This window comes from Peromyscus leucopus, chromosome 16_21 (assembly GCF_004664715.2).
Source record: "Peromyscus leucopus breed LL Stock chromosome 16_21, UCI_PerLeu_2.1, whole genome shotgun sequence".
NCBI classification, from domain to species: domain Eukaryota; kingdom Metazoa; phylum Chordata; class Mammalia; order Rodentia; family Cricetidae; genus Peromyscus; species Peromyscus leucopus.
The window spans coordinates 33,133,083-33,156,625 of record NC_051084.1 but is presented as its reverse complement, the minus strand read 5'-3'; the positions used below and the strand labels follow the sequence as shown (position 1 = coordinate 33,156,625).

Here is a 23,543-nt window from a genome sequence, read left to right as displayed (position 1 = left end):
ATCATTACTAAAGCACCACACTCTATACAAATATACAGTACCTCTAGTATACTTAGCTGGTTTTTACTTTATCATTCCCACAACTTCAGAATCTCACATTTTATAGTTTCGATTTAATCTTGTACATTTTTGTACTGCCATATAACCTCTCCCATACCCTCTCACCCTACACTGAACATCACTTTCTCCTCCAACGAATTGCTTAGTGAGCCTGCTACCTTACGAATCATGTTCAAACGAATAAACCAAAGTCAGAGACACTACCTTTAAAATAGCACTACCGTATGATTCCGTGGAGATCGTTATGGTACATAGAGGGCCGTGGATGATTATGGGGTCCAAGTCTAAGGATCAACATACAGCAGATAACGCACATAGGTAATCAAAAAGTAAGATTAATGTAAACCAAAGAACAACAGTGGGGTAATAGTTGAATTATAACCACCAAGTCGCAAATATGAATAGATCAACAGAGAAGCTTAGGGAGACAAGCTGTCTGGATCTATCGAGCTAGGAACGGAGACCACACAACACATTGGAACTAACGACACATGAAAGTTGTAATACACCACTTTCTAGTCAGTCTATGTGTCTAGACATCACATAACTAGTATTATTATTTTCACTGTTAGAAAACTCGTAACGAGCACTTTATCACCAGAGTGTAGACATATTAAGGAACAAATATAATAGTACTCTGTCTGTTTAGACTTACTATTACTGACGAGAGACATAGTCAACAGATTATACCCTAGCCTAGGGCTGGCTTGAACCGGTGCTTGCTCGTGGCTGGTTCACTCTACCGTGCCACTTGTTCCTATGGGAGCGCGATCTTGGAGGGAGCACAACAGACATCTCTATCGACTCCTACTACCAATGACACATGTCCTCAATGCATATGTTAATACCTCAAGGTTTATACTGAGTGTTGAGACGACAATGCACTGCCATGGATCGAAGCTCATTAGAGCAAACAGACTCATTATTTGTATTTCCTCCAGCTACCTCGTACTATATTAGTCATTGTATCGACAGTACTCTGAGTCATTAGTGGAGAGATCGACTAATAGCATAGAGAGACTTATTAGCAGACATTTCGACTGATACCTATAGCTGACACATTTGGACAGCGGAGTGAGGAAAAAACTCTAGGTCCTCATAATAATTTCACATTAATATTTTCGTACTCTTACCGCATGATCTGACAACTCTTAGAGAGCTATAGGAAAGCGAGTGACATGTGCCAAATTATTTCATTATAATCACTTCAATATATGCACAAATTTTGTTCCAGGAGAGAACTGGTACTATCATTTGTAAGAGTATTCAGATAGTCAGGCTCTAGTAATGGACAACACGCTCGCATTAGGTGTGGGTTAAAATAGTCTCATCTCTTTTAGACCTGATGTTAAATAGGAGATATAAGAGCATTCGATAGGCTCCATCTGTTTGTGAGTTTGTTAGGGGAAAACTCCACACTTATAGTTTACTGCTCAGTTTTGCCTAGTATCAGTGCACAATATAAATAAATCGCGTACAGTGTTAGTGCGTGATTATGTTGTTATTATTCTCCACATTGTGTATTGTCTAGGCGGTGAGTGATATAACTAGTACAGCTTCTACTATATAGAGTCAAGCAGACTTCCTAGGGCCACACATTGACTGTGCAATGACTCTTTTTCAAGTCCCTATTGATTCTCTATTTGTGACTCATTAGATGAGCCGGGATTCTCACGTTACAGAGGTTTCATCTGTTTCTACTAATAGCACATACTTGTCGATTCTGGTACCATCACACAGTCTTAGAGATCCTTGATGTGGGTGAGGGGATGAGCTTATTTTCACCACTGGTAGAATTAGTCAACTCGCTGAAATTGTATCAGAAAAAAAAAAGATATACAGGTCTAAAATTATGCGACACATACTATGTACGAATGTATTTGGGTACTCTGAGAGGCGTAAAGTTGAGCTACTACTAATGAGTAAGAAAGTTATCGTTATCTTATCCTTAAGCTATGTACAAGTGAAGTAACGAGATACTGTATTGTTCCACGTAGATTATGTCTCATAGATCTTAAAAAAGAGAAATTGATCTATTGAGATGATATGTATCGATGTACACGGGTATGTGTAGCACATATGCACGTACATGAATGTAGATACTCAAAGGAGGCCAAAGAAGGTGTCAGTTCCCCTAGAACTTGAATTACAGGTAGCTGCAAGCTGTTCCATGTGGGTGCTGGGAACTGAGCTCAGTACAAGAGCAGTAAGCACTCTTAACCTGCACAGCTTTAAAAACCCTATTCCTAAATGACCTTATTTGAAAGCTGTTAAAGCATCAATATTCTTCATGGAGAGGATGTGGTATCAGACACCTTTCATCTCAGCACTCAGGAGGATCTCTGTGAGTCTGAGGCTAGCCTGGTCTACACAGCAAGTTCTAGAACACCCAGTACTATATAAAATGCCCTCAAAAGACAAAACAAAAACAAATTTTTGTGACAGTAAATCAAATAAATTTTGCATTACTTAGGCAAATTTTTTAAAACTGCATGAGATCATTCTCTCTGACCATTTTCGGATTTTCCTTAGTTACATTTTTATTTACTTTGTTTCCAGGGTTGTAGGTACTCCTGTACCAGGGCACACAACTTGAAGTCATAGGACACTCCCTCTTTCCACCTTGTAGGTTGCAGGAATCAAACTCAGGTGATTAGGCTCAGGCATCTTTACCAGCTGGGTCATCTCCCCAGTCTACACTTAAATTTTATGTGGTTTAAATATTCAAAATTTTAAATGTGTTCCAAGCTAAGCCACTTAATAGTATTAATGCTTATTTTCACTACACTGATAAAATTAATATGAATTATTTATTATATATCATGGGCATCACCTGTAAGGTTGTGCAAAGGTTATACTTTTTTTTTAATATGTACCAGTTTTTAGCCTGCATGTACGTCTGTGTACCATGTGTGGGCCTGGTGTCCAGGGAGGCCAGAAGAGGACATCAGATCCCTTGGAACAGGAATTAAAAATGGCTGTATGCCACCATGTGGGTGCTGGGAATGAACCCCAGGTTCTCTGGAAGAGCAGCCCATGCTCCTCACTGCCGAGCCAGCTCTCCAGCCTCACACAGGCTACACTGTAACCCTATAATTACCTTGTAGCATTCAACAGCTTTGTCTGTGTTGTCTTCTACTTCATAAAGAAGACCCAAAAATCTGTGGGCTTTAGGGTCCCTCTCTTGCACATTAATATATGTAGAAATGTATCTGTTTTAAAATACAAGAATAATAGATTAAACATGTTTTAAAATACAAAATTAATATTCAGATCATTAGACTTACAACACTACTGAAATACTGACAGAAGAGTACATCCTAAACCAAGCAATCATCCAATTATTCTATTGTAGTTCAATTACCGGCTACCAGTGTTTATTTAACATGGAGTCCCAAAATAGTCACTGCAAAGCAGCGAACAATCAGACAGAGCTAACAACATATTTACTCATTTTACAATTTTACTCAAGATGTATTTAAACAACATATTTACTCATTTTACATTTTTACTCAAGATGTATTTACTTGTCCTCTGCAGGAGCAGCTGAGTACTCTTAACCAATAAAGTCATCTCTCCAGCCCTCATTATTAGAAAGTGCTACATTTGCCAAATGATTTTTCTTCTGCTACCTACAAGAAATGAATGCATAAACTGTTTTTTCTTCCTGATCATTTAGTTAAAGCACTAAAGAGTTTCACATAAAAATAAGCAAAATGATGATAATCTACAAACTGCAATGCAAAATTTTAAAGAGTGAATGTATAACACTAAAAGTTTCCCAAACGAAGAGAGTATATTTACCTTTTAAACAAGAAAATCCTCTCTAAGTACTATACTCAGTCAAATCTGAGAAGAAAAATTTACTTGACTAACCAAACAGAACTAATTCTCTTTTTTTCCATCCTTCACTTGGGAGGGAATGTGGATACTGTGGTGGACACATGGAAGTCGGGGGACAATTTGTAGTTGGTTCTCTCCTTCTACCATATGGGTTTCAGGAGCCCAGCTGAGGACATCAGGCTGGTGGCGAGCTCCTTTACCCACTAAGACATCTCACCAGCCCCTAATTTCTATTTCTTGTGTCAAGCAATATTAAATCAAGTAATGACAAAAATAAGCTATCGTCTAGGTGCGTTAGTTAACAATGTGAGAGACCAAAACTAAGGAAGAAAACAAATTAACAAGAACAGTTAACCACCTCAGTGCTGCAGCCAACAGAAGATATTACCGGACACGACACACCCCACTCCACCCCACCCCTCCCCTCCCCCGGGGAGAGGCTGCTCTGGAGAGACCCAGAGGCCCTGCTCATACATAAAATCCAGAGACAAATGACTAAATGTGATTCTTTAAAGAACTGTCTAGGAAAACCAGGGTTCCAGCCTTTCTCACTAGCAGTCCCCAATTCCCATCACTGCTTTTGATAATCTGTATCCCTTTTAACTTCCTCCTCTAAGCTACTCCCAGTAAGGAAAGTAGAACCAGCCAGTCTCCTGAGCTGTCAGGTTGGCTCTTTCCTGGCCACACTAAGTCTGTGCTTGTTGCTTCTCTCCAGCTAACTGAAGCACCAGACATTTAACCAGGAAGAAATCAACATACAGAAATGATCTCTTTCATGCTACCCAAGGGCAATTTTAGAAACAGTGTTTTAAGACAAATAATTCTGCACTAGATATAAACAGAAGATACAAATAGGTAAGAAATACTCATTAGAGGTTCTATCTAACAAGTGTCTCAGAGCGATAAATCTCTTATACCAGGACACACTTAAATAAAAATGTATTCTTTAGCAGTTCTTCCTATTACAAGGATGAAAAATTAAAACCTATTTCCAGGTGGTACTTACTTTTTAGCAAGATCATATTCTTTAGCTTCATAGTACAGCTTTGCAAAATAGAATCCTTTCATTGACTTCTAAAAAGGAATTGAGTGGTTTTACTGTTCACATTTTGAAATATTGCACAACTTTTTCAAAGGACAAAAAATGCCCTAACAAGTTTAATATTAATTTTTTCATATAAAAAGTAAAAATGTTGCCTGAACATGCACATATATTCTAAGAGTTAATGAATGGCTCCAAATTTTATCAATTTCATAAAAAATGAATTCAAGAATATTTAAAACAGACATCAGAAGTTACAATTCAAAGCAGGCGATGTAGTTCACACCTATTGTCCCAAGCACTCAGGAAGTAGAAGCAAGAGGATCCAGAGTTCAAGGCCATCCTAAGCTATATCACACTCACACACTGAGCTCGCTCGCGCTCTCTCTCTCTCTCTCTCTCTCTCTCTCTCTCTCTCTCTCTCTTTCTCTCTCTCTCTCTCTCTCTCTCACACACACACACACACACACACACACACACACACACAAAAGTTTACTCAGAAGCTGGGGACCCCTTAGCCATGTGTTACCCAGCTTACTATGTTCTGCTTTCCTGGCATTACTTTACAGATAAGTACATAGAAACCAGCTTTTCTGGGGAAAGGGACATACACAAAACCTCTCCTTTCCTATCCTGTGTAAGAGACCTTCTTGGGAAAGCCCATTAAGGTTCTGGACATTCCTGGTCAATGTACTATTTTCTTTAAGGACCAGTATTTAAAAGGCTGAAATAAAATTTGATATTTGGTTTTGTTTTTGGAAACAGGGTTAGCCTCAGCTGGCCTGGTACATGATATGTAGAACCAGGACAGCCTCAAAGTCCACTTGCCTCTGCCTCCCAAGTGCTGGGATTACAGGTGTGTGCCACACCTGACTTTGAAGTAAATCTGAATTCTTCAAATAAACCCACTTCATACCCTGGATATTTACTACCATAAACTGCCAAGTCCAGACTACGGCTCCCACTATATATGGTCTAGGAGAAATGGCTGAGTGGCTAAGATCAGCACCCACACGGCAGCTCTCCCCTCTGTCACTCCAGTTCCGGGGATCCAACACCCTCTTCTGACCTCCAAGGGCACCAAGCACACGGGTGGTACACACACGTGAGCAAAACACTCATACACATAAACTAAAAGTAGCCAGTGGCTTTGGACACTCAATATTGCCGGAGACTTTTGTTTTGAAGGGGGAGGCGATCTTCCTGTGTGTTTGTTCTTCCTCTTTCTGTGACGGACAATTTAGCTCTCTTTGGACTGTTACTAACAGAACTGGTTCAGACATTCGTGAGACCTATTAGCTTTACTCTGCTACTAACAAGCTGTTTCGGTAATTATCCTTCAAAAAGTGGGTTTGGGAACTAAAGTGAAGTTTCTGGTGTCTGAGCTAACGAACTTAAACCAGTATAAATTCTGATACTTAGGATGCTAGGATCAGAACATTCTAGCAGACAGAAGGCGTCAAAGAACACCTAGGACACAGCACTATTTCACACAGCGAGTCTCCCCTGGTCTTTTGACTCAGGCAGGACACTGCCAGTGTAACTACCACAATATCTGCTGATGTCCTTAATAGCAGTGATCAAATCCTAACTGTTCTTATTGTTTCTGTACATGTTTATCTATCCCTTCAAGTGTAGGGTACACTTAGGTAGGATCCTCGCTGCTAGATTCCAACCACTGAACTGAGGGTGGCAGGTACTCAATATATACTGAAGTACAAATCTGCAGTCATGATTTCCTTGGATGAATTTCGAGAAAACAGTTTAAAAATTATAAAAATGGCTGGGAGGTGGTGGCACACGCCTTTAATCCCAGCACTGGGGGGGGGGGGGGGAGGTAGGCGGATCTCTGTGAGTTCGAGGCCAGCCTGGTCTCCAAAGCAAGTTCCAGGAACGGTGCAAAGCTACACAGAGAAACCTGTCTTGAAAAAAAAAAAAAAAAAAAAATACAACACTATACAACCGATGTGTGTGTGTGACAGGTAGCGCTTTTGCAAGTTCATTAGAAGGACATGTATAGGAGATATGTTGCTAATATAAATTTGTACATGAGCATAATATTGAAGATAACTGGGGCTAGAGAGATGGCTCAGTGGTTAAGAGCTCTCTGGCTACTCTTTCAAAGGATCTAGGTTTGATTCTCAGTATCCACATGGCAGCTCACAACCATCTGTAACTCCAGTGCCAGGGGATCTGATGCCTTCTTCTGGCCTCCTCAGGCACAGGCACACACATGATACATAGACACAGGCAAAACACTGATACACATAAAAATAAACTTTAAAACTGTTTAAAGATTTAAGATAATTAGAGCGGGCAACATGGCTTCAGTGGGTAAAGGCACCTTGCCATCAAGCCCAAAGACTTAAATTCCATCCCTAGGCCCCACATGGTAGAAGAGAACCAACTCTAGCAAACTTTCCTTTGACTTCCACAAGTGCACTTACACACACACACACACACACACACACACACACACACACATGCCCACAAAATGAAATGCAGTGAGATAGTAAGTTTAAAGCATTAATAAAAAAACATAGAAACTGAAACCCCATAAACTGACAGCAGGAATCTAAGTACAGTCACTATAGAAAAGAGTTTGAGATTTCCTCAGAAAACACCAATTAACATATAGCCTAATAATTATTTCTTAGTGTGAACTCAAGGAATTAAGAGCAAGCACTAAAATATTTTGCCGTCGTTGTCTGCTACATTGTATGTATTGGGCAAAAGATATAAACAACTGAAGTGTCAATCAACAGTAAATGAAAAAACAAAATGTGGCATACCTAAGATACTACTACTCAGCCATTAAAAAGGGATAAGACTCTTAACACCTGTTACAACATGGATGACCCTGAAAAGACACTAAATGAAATGAACTAGACACAAAAGGGCAAATATAATATCCTACAAACATGAAATAACAATAATGACCAAATTGGTAAAATACAGGTCACCAGGAGCACAGGAAAGAAGGGCCTGTGGCATTATTTCTTACTGGTACAGAACTTGCTTGGCATAATTTTTTTAAAAAATACAAAAGGTTTGGGAATGAGGGTTTTGGTTGAACAACACACAGTGAATGTTAATGCTACAAAAGTGAACAATGAATGAAACTAGTTAAAATGACAAACTTTCGGGCTGGAGAGATGGCTCAGTGGTTAAGAGCACTGACTGCTCTTCAGGAGGATCCGGGTTCAATTCTGTAACTCTAATATAGAACCTGACACCCATGGCAAAACATCAATGCACATAAAATAAAAATAATTAAAAAAAATGATAAACTTTCTTATAGCTGTTATTATCCAAGTTGGTCACTAACCAACCCAAACAATCTTAGATCAAAAAGTAATTTTAAAAAAATATGTTGGTAGCTGGGCATGGTGTACACACCTTCAATCCCAGCACTCAGGAGGATCTCTGAGTTCTAGGCCAGCCTGATCTACATAGTCCCAGGACAGCCAGAGCTACATAATAGAGACCCTGCCTCGAAAACCAACCAAACAACAAAAAAAAAAAAAAAAAAAAAAAATCAGAACTGAATACATAGAGACTTTTCCTAACATAATTTAACAACTACTTACACAGTGTTAAGTACTATTAGTTGAGTATGCCTTATCTGAAATGCTTGGCATTTTTAGATTTCAGGGTCTTTGAATTTGAGTTTTTGGGGTTTTGTTGTTATTGTTTTCAGATTTTTAAAGCATATTATTTTCAAGCATATGAGATATCCTGGTGACAAGACTCAAGTCTAAATATAAATACATTTGTTTAATGCAAACGTTATACACAGAAACCTGACGGTACTTTCATTAGGTAATTTCTTTGCCCTGGAATTTTGATTTTGACCCATCAAATTTCCCACTTGTGGCATACTAGCACTAAATGAACTAGAAATTTTTTAAGATCACTTTCGATTCTCATTTTGGTGGGTTAGATTTATTGAACTGGATTATTTAACCCGTTCAACTATCTAAGAAAAGATTTAAAGCAACAAAAAACTATTCCATTTACATAAGGGACTTGTACATCCACGAATTTTTGTATATGTGATCATAACAACTCAATTAGAGACAACTCAATTTTTTAGAATTTTAAAAAATAGCTGAATTGAAGCCGGGCGGTGGTGGCGCACGCCTTTGATCCCAGCACTCGGAGGCAGAGCCAGGTGGATCTCTGTGAGTTTGAGGCCAGCCTGGTCTACAGAGCGAGATCCAGGACAGGCACCAAAACTACACAGAGAAGCCCTGTCTCGAAAAACCAAAAAAAAAAAAAAAAAAAAAAAAAAAAAAAAAAAAAAAAAAAAAAAAAAAAAGCAATAGATAAAAATTGAGGCTCACTGTATTTCAAGCTTTGCCCTAAATGTTTAACATGAATCAAAACTACGTTTTTATTGATGAAGTCTACACCGTACCAAATTCAGATTTACGAATGGCAGAACTTGACTGTTCAACCCCAGAAAAACTGACTCTAGATCGTCTGTACATCTCTCTCCACCGGCTAACACTCTTGAAGAATCCAAAATAAATATAACACATTAATGATTTCAAAATTAGAAGAAAAAAAAACACACACCCACAGAACATGGTTTGGGGAAAACGCTGGCAATGTTAAAAGCATAGCAATCACTGTCTGTAAAGAAACTGTAAATTCCTGACCTTCTGCCTTTGAATTAAAAAAAAAAAACTTTAAGAGAGCCGAGAATAGCAGCTTCCAGAAGAGGTTTGGGGAAGGGAATGTAAAGAGTGGGGCACAGCAAGGGAAGACTCGAATTAAGGGCCTTCCGTGTGATTTGTGCTGACGCGCCCTCGCGAATGTGGCTGTTCGTCCGCTCCACGTCCACGGAGCCACCACCCCACACAACGGTAAAAAGCCCACCGCCGAGCGGTGTCAACCTCCCGGGGAGACGCCGCCTCGGTCGCAGGATCGGAGCCATCCCGGAGACCGGAGGCGCCTGCCGGACGAGCCCCCGAACCGCGCGCCCCAAGCCGGCCCTATCACGCCGAGACCGAGGAAAGCAGGCCGGAGCGGGCCCGCGGCCCGCCACGAAGAGGAAACGCAGGCGGCCGCGGTCCCCCCCCACGCCTCCGGGGCTCAGCAGCGCCACGCCACGCCGCCCGCGGCCGCCTCCGCTCCAGCCGGAGCCGAGGCCGCCGGGAGCCATGACGCCGGCCCTGGCCGGACTTGCTCACCTCTCGGGGCGACGGGGCGGAGCCCTGCACCGAGGCGATGTACCGCTCCACCTCGGCCTTGCTGCGCCGCATCGCGCCGCCGACCAGGCTCCCCCGGAGCGGGAAGCCAGCTCGAGGGGCCTAGAGCCGCGACTGTCTCCAGGAGGTGAAGCGCCGAACACCGGTGACGCAGCTCCGTCGCGAGCGGGCGGGCGGGGGGGGGGGGGCGGCGCGTGCGACCTGCGTCATCGCTGCGCGCCACGCTGCGGCCTGACGCTCCTGTCGGCTGCCTCCCGCCTTCGGACCACGTTACCTTTTTTTTTTCCCCCTAAACGAATGTGACTAACTCCCTTCCCCAGTGATGGGATGGGGGGGGGGGGGGAATCTTTATATATTTCATTAGTGGTACGTCGTAAAGCGGACCCCAAATGGCAGGGCTACTGGCAGTGCCCTCAGAATCCGACCTTTTTGGTGCTTCATGCAGTCAAAAGCTTGAAAGTTGATTTCCTTTAAACAGACAGACTTCATCATCGCCTCTGGTTTCAGTAGAAAAAATGGTTAATACTGGACCATGACTTTATGCTTGGATACACCGGAGATGAAATATTAGCGTTACATGGTGCGATGCACCGTGCCTGGGGTAATTGACCGTTAGGGGCAGAGGAGGAAAGTGGATTTCCTGACAAACAGAAACCAAGCATCATGAGGTTTCTGACGAATGCTGAATTTAGGTTTCTGTTTCCCGGGAAAGAATCTGGGCAGCGGGCCATCTAAGACATTGTCAGCAGCACTGCCGTTTGGGGGTCCTGTTTTGTGACTTAACAATTAGCAGAACAGGTTATATTAGAATATATAATAATCTCTTCGTACTGGTGAGATGGCTCTGCAGTTGGGAGCGCTTGCTGCTCCTAGGAAGGACCCAAGTTCAGCTCCCAGCACCCGCATCTGACTGCTGACAACCACCCCTAACTCCAGTTCCAGGGAATCTGAATCTCTGACCTCGGAGGAATCCTAGCACACACACGTGCTCAGTCAGATACACACAAACATTTTTTTAAAAAGGTAATAGTCCCAAATTTGTGAATAAAGAATTGTAAATGAGGCCGGGCGGTGGTGTTGCACGCCTTTAATCCCAGTACTCGGGAGGCAGAGGCAGGCGGATCCCTGTGAGTTCCAGGAAAGGCGCAAAGCTACACAGAGAAACCCTGTCTTGAAAAAAAAAAAGAAGAAGAAGAAGAATTGTAAATGAGTATTCCTGAAAAGAAACTGTGTCTCCAAAGACTGATTAAAACTGCCGTGATGTTGTGAGGTTAGAATGTCTAAAGGATAGTTCCCTTATTGTCGGGTCCAAAGTGTATCCCACCCCATCCCCAAAATGGGTTGACCCACTAACTCCAAAACTGAGTCTAGACCTAGGCTCAACTGGGTTTTCTGGAGGTTAGATAGAAGCCAACATTCCTCAAGAGTTTGTGAAACAGGTGCCTACTGCTCAAAAGGAGTCATTCCCCTTCCCTCAGGCAAAAAGGGGCATATGGTTATGCAGTTGGCATATGCTTGTGGCACCTATGGGCATGTCAAACTCTATGCTACCCTTCCAGGCTCCCTGGTCCCTGATCACAGTGCTTGTTTACATTTCAAAGGCCCCATGCCAGCATCCTGGCCCTTCTCTCTTCCAGTTCTTAGGATCCCCTCCTCCCCAGACACCCACTCCCATACCTCCCTTCTCTCTGCTTTCCCAGAAACAGCCTTGTCTGTTAGAAATAAACTTTACCTTTTGGGGGCTGGAGAGATGGCTAAGGGTTTTAAGAATGCTGCCTGCTCTTCCAGAGGTCCTGAGTTCAATTCCCAGCACCCACATGGTGGCTCACAACCATCTATAATGAGATTTGATGCCTTCTTCTGGTGTGCAGGCATACACGCATGCAAAATACTGTATATGTGATAAGTCAATCTAAAAAAAAAAAAAAAGCTTTACCTTTCCCACCCACAGAGCAGACATTTCAGTTTCTTTACTGTGCTCCTCTCCCCTTGCATACACCTATCATGGGCTAAGTTAGACCATAGCAGAGCCTCTTACCCACCTTTGTGTCAGAACTAGCATCCTCTAACTCTAGATTAAAAAAAAAAAAAAAAAAAAAAAAAAAAAAAAAAAAAAAAAAAAAAAAAACACCTTTGGAATCTATTAGCTTAGCATTCTGCTAGCTTCCACCAACCCCAACCCCAAAATGTCATCAGATACCATCTTGGGCCTCCAGAAAAGCTTCCCTCATCTTACTGTGACTCCTCTCTGATATACCAGAATGTATTTGTAAGCTTGTGTGTGACTTTTTTTTTATCCTGTGAAACTACAAAACTGCTTCATGTTGGAAGATGGAGTTTAGGGTAACCTAAATCTGGGTTCCTGGGTTATGGTCACTCAAAATGACTCCAAAATAAACTCTTATTCCCTTTAAGAAGAGAGTTGTGTTTTTGTTGATTGTTGTTGTTTTTACATTGACACTATTTTCTAAACTTTTAAAAATATCTCCTTGGAGGCCTGTAAGGCTCAGTGGGTAAAGGCAAATGTGGGGAGCTGAGTTCTAGCCTCTTGAATTCATATAAAAGTGTGGAAAAGCCGGGCGGTGGTGGCGCACGCCTTTGATCCCAGCACTCGGGAGGCAGAGCCAGGCGGATCTCTGTGAGTTCGAGGCCAGCCTGGGCTACCAAGTGAGTCCCAGGAAAGGCGCAAAGCTACACAGAGAAACCCTGTCTCGAAAAACCAAAAAAAAAAAAAAAAAAGTGTGGAAAGACAGAACAAAATTGTTCTGATCTCCATGAATGTGCTATGACATTAGTGCCTAATTACCTACACACACACACACACACACACAAAAAAAAAAATAATAATAATTAAAAATACTTTACTTTGGGAATTTGATTTGTAAAATCTGCTGGGCGGTGGTGGCGCATGCCTTTAATCCCAGCACTTGGGAGGCAGAGCCAGGCAGATCTCTGTGAGTTCGATGCCAGCCACCAGGGAGGAAATCAAATCCTGCATGTAAAAGCAAAGAGCGTTTATTATCTTCAAGCTCTGAGTTTTCTGAGTTTGGCCTCTCTGTTTGTGTGATGCAGTGGTGAGAGCAGGGAGCCCAGAGCCCAGGCAGGGTTTGGGTTTTTTTGTTTTTTGTTTTTTGTTTTTCTCTGAATTTAGGAAAGCCCACTGTATTTAAGAATAAGAACCCAATCACTATTATGGAAACAATCTAAACATCGAGGTTCCCTGCTGATGATGCTGGTCTGGACCAGAAGGTCCTGCAGATAAATCTTCCTCATCTTCTTGCAGCGCTGGTTGAAAACGGGGGAGGACCCTATGAGGCTATCCGTGGAGTGGGAACCATAGCTGCTGTCCGAGTCCTCGGGGCTCTGGGGGATTCCAGCTTCACACATGCCTGACATTGGTTCCTCAAAGACGTCGCTGCCCAATACCCCATGCCCAGACACGTTGCCTTCTTCACTTTCCTGAGGCTCCATTTTCACATGAGCCAGGTTCCAAAGAGGAGAAGCATTTACTTCTGCACTTGAAGCCTGTGGTGAAGGCTCCACCTCCAAGTTGGATGGGAAGCGCTCACTCTGAGCCCCGAGGACTTGAGGACTTGAATGGGTTTTTATTATAACAGAGGTTGGGGTGAGGGGATTTCCAGGGTCCAGGACCCTAATTGGCTGACATTTGTCTAGGGGTATTGGGAATGTTTGGAATGTCAGGTATTTCCTCTTATGGCTCTTCGTGGGTCCAGGTGTTGCCTGCCAGAAGCTGTGTCTGGGCCTCTAAGCTTGTCATGGCAGCTGTGTAATCAGGCTGTTTTGGGGTCACCCACACCACCTGTAAGCAATTTCATGAAGTCTTTCTGTATCTGATTAATTTGTTAAGCATGGCCTCCAAGTTCAGCTGTTTTGTGACAAGTGACAAGACTAAGTAATACTAAAGGCACCTTTTAAAAGTTGAGTGTGTATGTGTGCATACCATACCTTCAGTAATGTGGCAGGATACAAGATTAACTAAAAAAATCAGCATTCCTCCCATCCACAAATGATAAATGAGCTGAGAAAGAAATCAGAGAAATGGGCTGGAGAGATGGCTCAGTGGTTAAAAACACCGACTGCTCTTCCAGAGGTCCTGAGTTCAATTCCCAGCAACCACATGGTGGATCACAACCACTTGTAATGAGATCTGGTGCCCTCTTCTGGCCTGCAGGGACACATGCAGGCAGAACACTGTATACATAATCAATAAATAAATCTTTAAAAGAAAGAAAGAAATAAATCAGAGAAACATCACCCTTTACAATAGCCACCAACAATATAAAATACCTTGGGGTAACTCTAACTAAGCAAGTGGGAAAAAAAAAGAAATTAAAGAAGCAAGTGAAAAAAAAGAAATTAAAGAAGATATCAGAAAATGGAAAGATCTCCCATGCTCATAGATAGGTAGGATTAACATAGTAAAAATGGCAATCTTACCAAAAGCAATCTACAGATTCAATACAACCCCCATCAGAATCCCAACACAATTCTTCACAATTCTTCACAGACTTGGAAAGAACAATACTCAACTTCATATGGAAAAAACAAAAACCCCAGGATAGCTAAAAGAATCGTGCAAAACAAAGCCACTTCTGGAGATATCACCATCCCTGACTTTAAGCTCTACTATAGAGCTATAGTAATAAAAACAGCTTGGTGCTGGCATAAAAACGGACATGTGGACCAATGGAATTGAATTGAAGACTCTGACATTAATATGCATATGTATGAACACCTGATTTTCGACAAAGAAGCCAAAGCTATACAATGGAAATAAGAAAGCATCTTCAACAAATGGTTCTGGCATAACAGATGTCAACATGTAGAAGGTTGAAAATAGATCCATATCTGTCACCATGCACAAAACTTAAGTCAACATGTAGAAGGTTGAAAATAGATCCATATCTGTCACCATGCACAAAACATAAGTCCAAGTGGATCAAAGACCTCAAAATAAATCCAGTTACTCTGAACCTGATAGAAGAGAAAGTAGGAAGTAGTCTTGAATACATTGGCATTGGAGATCACTTCCTAAATATAACACCAGTATCACAGACACTGAGAGCAACAATTAATAAATGGGACCTCTTGAAACTTTTGTAGGGCAAAGGAAATGGTCAATAAGACAAAACGACAGCCTACAGGATGGAAAAAAAATCTTCACCAACCCCACATCTGACAGAGGACTGATATCCAGAATATATAAAGAACTCAAGGAACTAGACATCAAAATACCTAAAAATCCAATTTAAAAATGGGCTACAGAGATAAACAGAGAATTCTCAACAGAAGAACCTCAAAATGGCCGAAGGACATTTAAAAAATTGCTCAACATCCTTAGTCATCAGTGCTGCGGGCCGCAGGAATATATCATAAGAACTCAGCTGGTTATGGCAAAGTCACTACCTGGAGGGATCATGGAATTCCTCCAGAGGAAGCCAAATCCCAAGGAGTTTTTGGTGTTACTTGGCTTGTTATATATCAGCTGTCTTCTGTTATGAAAATCATGTGTGCCTTCATAGTTTTCCCAATTGACTTTTCCCTAAGAAGGGCTAACAGTGTAGACTGATCACTCTCTGGACATACACATTTCAGGTATTTGGAGAACAGCCTCAGGAAAGGCTTTCTCTGGAATCAGATTATCTATCTCCCTTGGCCACTTTCAAGGACTACAGGAAACACCACCCAGGTGGGCGCCCATTGTTAGTCTCAGGCGGACTAACAATGATAACAGCCCACATGCAAGTCTCCTGACTTACGGTAAATTCCACAAGGAGACACCGCCTAGGAGAGGTGGACGTTAAGTAATAGCTTTACACAATTTAGCTCGGACCCTCCCTTTATATACCGAGACTTCCAGGAGGTGGGGAGAGAAGAGAAAAGAGAATGGAAGAACTAGATGGGTAAGAACTTGAGAGGAACGAACTGAGATGGGGAAGAACTAGATTCTAGATTGTAGAACTAGAAGAGAGGACAAGAGGAACGAGATGGAAGATGAGGAAGAGCCAGATGGGGAAGAACAAGATGAGGAAGAGCCAGATGAGAGAGAAGGAGACGGGAGGGGAGCTGATAGGAGAAAGAACTAGATAGATGAGAACCTAGAAAGGACAGAACTAGATAAAGGAATTAAGGTAGAACATAGAGGGGATCGCAGACAAGTGTAGAGAGAAATCAGGCTAAAGATGACCTAAATATGAGAACAGAATATAAGCTTGTAACTGTCACAGAATAATAAAGTATATGGACTAAGGAGTTTCGTGTACACAGATTCATTTCATTTCATCAAAGATTAATTATCAGCTGGTTGTAGATTCTTCCCGGACCCTGGGAGGGGACTATCGAGGGGCTGGACCCCCATAGTCCCCAATACATCAGGGAAATGCAAATCAAAACAACTCTGAGATACCATCTTACACCTGTCAGAATGGCTAAGACCAAAAAACACTGAAGACAGCTTATGTTGGAGAGGATGTGGAGCAAGGGGAACACTCCTACACTGTTAGTGGGAATGCAAACTTATATAGCCACTTTGGAAATCAGTATGGCAGTTTCTCAGAAAATTGGGAATCAATCTTCCTCAAGACACAACTATACTACTCTTGGGCATATACCCAAGGAATGCTCAATCATACCTCAAGGACACATTGTCAACTATGTTCATATCAGCATTATTCATAATAGCCAGAACCTGGAAACAACCTAGATGCCCGTCAACTGAAGAATGGATAAAGAAAATGTGGTACATATACACAGTGGAGTACTAATCAGCAGAGAAAAACAATGACAGCATGAAATTTTCAGGCAAATGGATGGAACTAGAAAATGTCATCCTGAGTGAAGTAACCCAGACTCAGAAGGACAAACATGGTATGTAACCACTCATAAGTGGATAGTAGATGTAAAGCAAAGGATAACCAGACTGCAACCCACAGCTCCAGGGAGGCTATATAGCAGGGGGGACCCTAGGAAGGATGCATGGATCGCCCAGTGAAGGAGTAATAAATGAGGTCTACATGAGCAAACTAGAGGTGTAATGGCACGCAAGGGATGGGTGATGAGAACATAGGGAATGGGAGGTTCGAGCTGGAACATGGACAGAGTGGGAGAGCAAGGAAAGAGATACCATAATAAATGAAGACACCATAGGAATAGGGAGAAACAGAGTGCTAGGGGAGTCCACAGGAATCCACAAGGATGACCCCACTATAGACTACTGTGTAGTCCTGGCTGTTCTGGAACTCACTCTGTAGTCAAGCTGACCTCAAACTCACAGAGATCTGCCTGTCTCTGCTTCCTAAGGATTGCTGGGATTAAAGGCGTGTGCCACCACTGCCCACTGCCCAGCTGTTACCTCATTTTCTTTCTTTTTTTTTTTTTTTTTTTTTTTTTTTTTGAGACAAGGTTTCTCTGTGTAGCTTTGGAGCCTGTCCTGAAACTCACTCTGTAGCCCAGGCTGGCCTCGAACTCACAGAGATCCACCTGCCTCTGCCTCCTGAGTGCTGGAATTAAAGGCGTGCGCCACCACTGTCCGGCTGTTACCTCATTTTCTACATGTCCTGATTCCTCAGTGGCTGGCTGGGATCTCCCCGACTCTGCCCTTCTTCCCATCATTCTCCTAGTTTGGTTGTCCTGCCTATAATTCCAGCCTGGCTACTGGCCAGTCAGCTTTTTATTAAACCAATACAAGTGAAAAATCTTCACAGTGTACAAAAGGATTATTCTACAACAGGTGTGGCCTTGTTGGAGGAAATATGTCATTGGGGGTGGGCTTTGAGGTTTCAATGCTCAAGCCAGGCCCAGTGTCTCTCTCTCTCTCTCTTTCTGCTGCCTGCCAATCCAGATGTAGAACTCTGTTTTTTCTCCAGCACCAGGTCTGCCTGCATGCTGCTGTGCTTCCTGCCATGATGATAATGGATTAAACCTCTGAACTTGTATCCTAGCTCCAATTAAATGCTTTCCTTTCTAAGAGTTGCCATGGTCATAGTCTCTCTTCAAAGCAACAGAAACCCTAACTAAGACAATGGTGCATTCGACCTTTAATCGAAGCAATGAAGATGGAGACACAGGCAGATCTCTGAGTTCAAGACCAGCCTGTTCTACATAATGAGTTCCAGACCAGTCAGAGCTATATGGTGAGACCTAGTTGGAAAAAAAAAAATCATCTGGGGGTGGTGCCTCTTGTCTGTAATCTCAGCACTCAGGAGGTTGAGATGGGAAGATCACCGAGAGTTTGAGGCCAGCTTGGACTACATATGATATGTACGGTGGTTTGAACGAGAATGCTGCCCACTGGTGCATAAAGTTGTATGCTTAGTCCCCAGCTGGTAGGCTATTTGGGAATGATTAGGAGGTGTGGCCTTTTTGGAGGAAGTGTGCCAGTGGGTGTGGGCTTTGATGTTTCAAAAGCCCATGCCAGGTCCAGTGTCTCTCTTTCTCTGCCTGTCCCCAGTGAAGCAGGATGCAAAGCTCTCAGCTACTGCACCAGCACCATGTCTGCCTACATGCCACCATGCAAAATGGACTAACCCTCTGAAACTGTAAGTAAGGCCTCAATTAAATGCTTTCTTTTATAACAGTTGCCTTGCCGGGCGCTGGTGGCGCACACCTTTAATCCCAGCACTTGGGAGGCAGAGGCAGGTGGATCTCTGTGAGTTCGAGGCCAGCCTGGGCTACAGAATGAGTTCCAGGAAAGGTGCAAAGCTACACAGAGAAACCCTGTTTTGAAAAAAAAAAAAAAAAAAAAAAGAGTTGCCTTGGTCATAGTGTCTCTTCACAGCAATAGAACAGTGACTAAGACATATGACTTAAAAAAAGAAAATTCAGGCCGGGCCGTGGTGGTGCACGCCTTTAATCCCAGCACTCAGGAGGCAGATGCAGGCAGATCTCATCATTTGAAGCCAGCCTGGTCTCCAGAGCTAGTTCCAGGGCAGTCAGGAAAACACAGAGAAAACCTATCTTAAAAAAAAAACAAAAACAAAACATACACAAAAAAACCCAAAACAACCCCCCCCCCAAAAAAAACCTCCAAAAGTGACTCGTTTTAAGTTGTAGAAATTATTGAGGAGCATAAGTAACTTCACACTGTCCATCCCTATCCATCCAATCCAGGACATGAACCATCCCTGGATTGTGTGTACCCACTGGGTATGCTGCCCGTCCAGTAGCCAGCCTGTGATCAAGTAGCTCTCTTAACTGTCCTTAACAACGTCTCCCAAGTGCAGGTGCAGGAGAAGCAATGCAAGGCTGTAAACAATGAAGGCCAGACTAACTGATGCCATCTGGCAACAACAAGGCGCGGGCGCGCACGGGCTGTTCAATTCCATCAATTCCCAGCAGGTATCAACTGACTGTCTCTAATGTGTCAGGCACTGTACTAGGCATGATTTTTTTGTTGTTGTTGTTGTGTTTGTTTGTTTTGATTTTTCAAGATAGGGTTTCTCTGTCTGGCCTTGGCTGTCCTGGAACTTACTTTGTAGACCAGGCTAGCCTCAAACTCACAGAGATCTGCCTGCCTCTGTCTGCCAGTGCTGGGATTAAAAACATGTACTACCATTGCCCAGCTTCTAAGCATTTTTTTTTTTTTTTCTGAGACAGGGTTTCTCTGTGTAGCTTTGGAGCTTGTCCTGGAACTCGCTCTGTAGACCAGGCTGGCCTTGAACTCACAGAGATCTTGCCTGCCTCTGCCTCCCTAGTGCTGGGATTAAAGGTATCCACCACCGCCGGGCCTCTAGGCATGTTTTTACGGACAGCTCCATTGTACATCTCTTTGGTCCCCCACCGAGGGGAAGTCCTCAGAGTCTCAGATCATGCCAGGCTCTTGTGTGGGTATTTCATTTGGAGACCCCAGTGAGATTCTACACTCTATACAAAACTCAGCCTCACTCTGGGCCATGGGGAAGCTGCAGAAGAAGTGCCCCCTGAAGATGTTCAAGGGGTTCATGTCTCCTGCTGAGGTCTGAAAAGACTGCTGTGTTCCTGGACAGGAATCTCAAGCTGGTAAGAGTCCTTGTGGTTCCCCTGGGAGGTAAGTCTGGGCTCTGAATTCAGTTCTGGATAGTAGGAAGTACACTCCGTTGAGTTTTCCCTGGGTTGGGAAGGCCATCCCTTCCCGGAGGAGTCTTCCCCTGTACTTTCTCTTTACATGGGAACACCGATTGCGAAAGACCTGGTTGGCTACATTAGAACTCTTTGAAAAGTACAAGTGAGTCTTCCATAAAGATAAGTTCTATAAGATTAACTAAGTAAATAAGCTCAAGATAAAGGTCTGGGGGAGGATCTGGTGTGGCCTGGGTCATACAGAGAGCACAAAGGTTACCAAGCTATTAACCACTTCAGCTCCTAGCCTTCTGGGCGGAAAACAGGTTGTATATTTCTCCCTGTGAGGAGACAACCTTGTGTGTTTAAGGTTTTTTGGTTCCCCTAGTGCTTATCTGTGAGCCTAAGGACCTCCTTCCTCATATACTCCTGGGCCGGCCCCGCTTCCCTGTCCCCACTTCATGGGTCTCACTTGGAGCTGCCTCCTCTTCTTGTTGCCATCTTCAGTTTGGTCCCTTTAAAGAGGAGGAGATAACTCCCACCTCTTCACTTCCCCCGTCCCCTTCCCACCTCTCAGCTCCCTGCTTATGATCTCGTGAAAGCTTGAAACTAGTCAATTCCCACTCCCCATCCTTCCCTCCTTTTCCCAAAGGGCTCCTCCGGACAGTTGGGAGAGTGGACCTGAGGGCTGTGGGAGCCACAGTGCAGGCAGGAGCAGAGCAGCCCTTCCCCAAATTTCTTTGCCCCTGCGGAGACCCCACGCATATTGCAGACTTGCCAGCCAAGGCGTCCAGGCCCCATCTCAGAGTGACCAAGGGCTGTGTGGGAAATTCCTTAGCTGCACTTGTTGGGCAGGGGACTGGAAAGAGAAGCTATGTGGGACGCGCGTGCATTCGTGTGTGTGTGTGTGTGTGTGTGTGTATTGGGTTCTTTCTTTCAATTCTCTAAGTCTGCTTCTGAGACAGGATAGTTCTTCTGTTCACAGAACTCCTTTGCACCACTTGGGGCCCCTTGCTTTGTTTCTACTTTTCAGTTATAAAGACAGACAAAGTAAGGGGGCGAGGTGGGGGGGGCCGGGAATGCCACTATTTTCTGAGTGCCTTAGACGTCTGGTTTTCTTTCTAATGGTCTCTAGGTTACAGGTACCTGTAAGTTTAAAAGAGCCAAATATATATAATTGGCCCACACAGGAGCCTAGATCTCCCTGCCTCATAGAATCATTCTATCATCCTACAATTTGATGTCTTTATGAAAGGGTTATCTGCCCTCATATGCACCCACACACAAACTGGTTATGGATATACAGATGACTAGGTTCAGTCTTAGAGAAAAACAAATCCTGGCTGCTCTTGCAGAGGACCCAGGGTTCACAACCATCTGTTACTCCAGTTCCAGGAGATCCAACACCCTCTTCTGGCCTCCAAGGGCACCAGGCATGCATGTGGTACACAGACATACATGCAAATAAAATACATGTACACATAAAATAAATAAGTACAAATTTAAAAAAAAAGAAAGAAAAATAACTCCTTTAGGGTATGGGTAAGATTTTTTTTTTTAAATTGTCATACGTTGTTTGAGCTCACTGAAAAGCTGCCTCTGCAGATGGAGTTTGGTCCACCCACTTCAGATCCAAGCATGTTTGACTCAAAGTTCCTTCCAAAGCCTGCACCCTGGGTCAGGCAGGCCCCCTGACTCTGTGACAGGGAGAAGGAGAACGGAACATCCTAGGAAAAGGCATTGTGTGCTTGAGAGCAGCTAAGGGGTAAACTATTTCCAATAGAGGCTATTATTTTCTTTCTTTCTTTCTTTCTCTCTCTCTCTCCCCCCTTCCTTCCTTCTTCCTTCCTTCCTTTCTTTTTTTTTTTCTCGGAGCTGAGGACCGAACCCAGGGCCTTGTGCTTGCTAGGCAAGTGCTCTACCACTGAGCTAAATCACCAACCCCTATTATTTATTTCATAGTGTAAAGGCGTCCATGATAAAACCAGCTAACGAGATGCTCATACAGGGGAAGGATAAAAGGGGCCCTCTGTCTAAGCATTTTCAAAAATGACCCAGCATCACAGTCAGCTAAATGCTGTTAGGTTTTATAACATCGACTTAATAAAAATGATAAAGCTGTATTACCCAGAAACTTACATGTCCTAATGGTTTGCCAGTGCGTACACAGGGCAGACTAATTTATTACATTACCTCACTGAATAATTTGGGTCCAACCTTCTTTTATGAAGCCCACTTTGCATTTGACTAGGCCCCCCAGCCAGCAAGCCTTCCATATCCTCGCGTAACACCACTTCCGGAAGACAGCAAGGCCTCATGCAAGCGGAGCCAGGAGCCCTTCACCATTGTTTCTGAGAGACTTGGAAACAGTGGCGTAGGCTTTGGAGGTAGCTCTCACCCCCAAGCCCCAGAGAGAGGGACACTGCTTGTAGATGGCACACGTTTTATGGTAAATCCTCAGATTTTCACCGCTCGTCCCGATACCATGTTGGGAAGAATGTTTGGACCAGAAAGAGAATACAACTTCACAAGGCCCAGTGAAAAGGGGGGAGTATGAGATTGCAGAAGGCATCAGTGCCACTGTGTCCCGCACAGTGCTGTATTATTACAAAGCTGGCATCATCAGCTGTCCCGATGGCATCTCTATCCCAGATCTGAGGGGCACGTGCGACTATCACTGCATTAACTTTGACTTCGACACTATCCGATGTCAAGATCTGAGTGCTTTACTTCATGAGCTGTCCAACGATGGTGCCCACAAGCAGTTTGATCACTACCTCGAGGAACTGATTGTGCCCATCATGGTGGGCTGTGCCAAGAAAGGGGAGCGAGAATGCCACATTGTTGTGCTGACAGATGAGGATTCTGCGGACTGGGATGAAGACCACCCCCCACCCACCCACGGGGGAAGAGTATTCCCAAATTCTCTATAGCTCCAAGCTCTACAGGTTCTTCAAGTATATCGAGAATCGAGATATTGATAAAATAGTGTTTTAAAAAATGGGGCCTGAAGAACATTCACATTGGAATTGAAGGCTACTCAACCTGTAAAGAAAAGATCAAGAGGAGACCTGGTGGGAGGTCTGAAGTGATCTACAATTACGTGCAACGCCCCTTTATCCAGATGTCCTGGGAAAAGGATGGGAAAAGGAAGAAAAGAGTCACCATGTGGGTTCGCAGGAAATCCCTCACTAACTTGGTGGCTGCTGGAGAGGATGTCTTGGAAGACCAGGAGATAATAGTGCACCACCCACCGCAAGTGGACGAACTTGACGGCTTTTAATGCTCCACTCTCTCAGATGGCTCCTAATGACTTCCAAGATTAG

At 43.4% G+C, this 23,543-nt stretch overlaps 1 protein-coding gene and 1 pseudogene across 1 annotated transcript; one reads left to right on the top strand and one right to left on the bottom strand.

Annotated features, from left to right (window-relative positions):
- Positions 1-3,065: 3,065 nt before the first annotated feature.
- On the bottom strand, positions 3,066-10,330 carry LOC114708899 (RANBP2-like and GRIP domain-containing protein 8). The gene is made up of 3 exons (XM_028892457.1): positions 10,144-10,330; positions 4,910-4,977; positions 3,066-3,272 (listed from the first exon to the last, which is right to left on the bottom strand). Exons 1-3 carry the CDS (start codon positions 10,213-10,215, stop codon positions 3,104-3,106), a joined length of 309 nt encoding a protein of 102 aa, XP_028748290.1. The 5' UTR covers positions 10,216-10,330; the 3' UTR covers positions 3,066-3,103.
- Positions 10,331-20,072: 9,742 nt separating this feature from the next.
- Positions 20,073-23,543, top strand: LOC114708884 (annotated as a pseudogene).

What these genes read in the sequence shown, in the direction of transcription:
- LOC114708899 (XM_028892457.1), bottom strand. Translation starts at nt 10,215, where the DNA reads ATGCGGCGCAGCAAGGCCGAGGTGGAGCGGTACATCGCCTCGGTGCAG. An exon ending in CCGCCCCGTCGCCCCGAGAG is followed by an intron (nt 4,978 to 10,143) that starts GTGAGCAAGTCC and finishes ATTCCTTTTTAG; the next exon opens with AAGTCAATGAAAGGATTCTA. An exon ending in GAATATGATCTTGCTAAAAA is followed by an intron (nt 3,273 to 4,909) that starts GTAAGTACCACC and finishes ATTTTAAAACAG; the next exon opens with ATACATTTCTACATATATTA.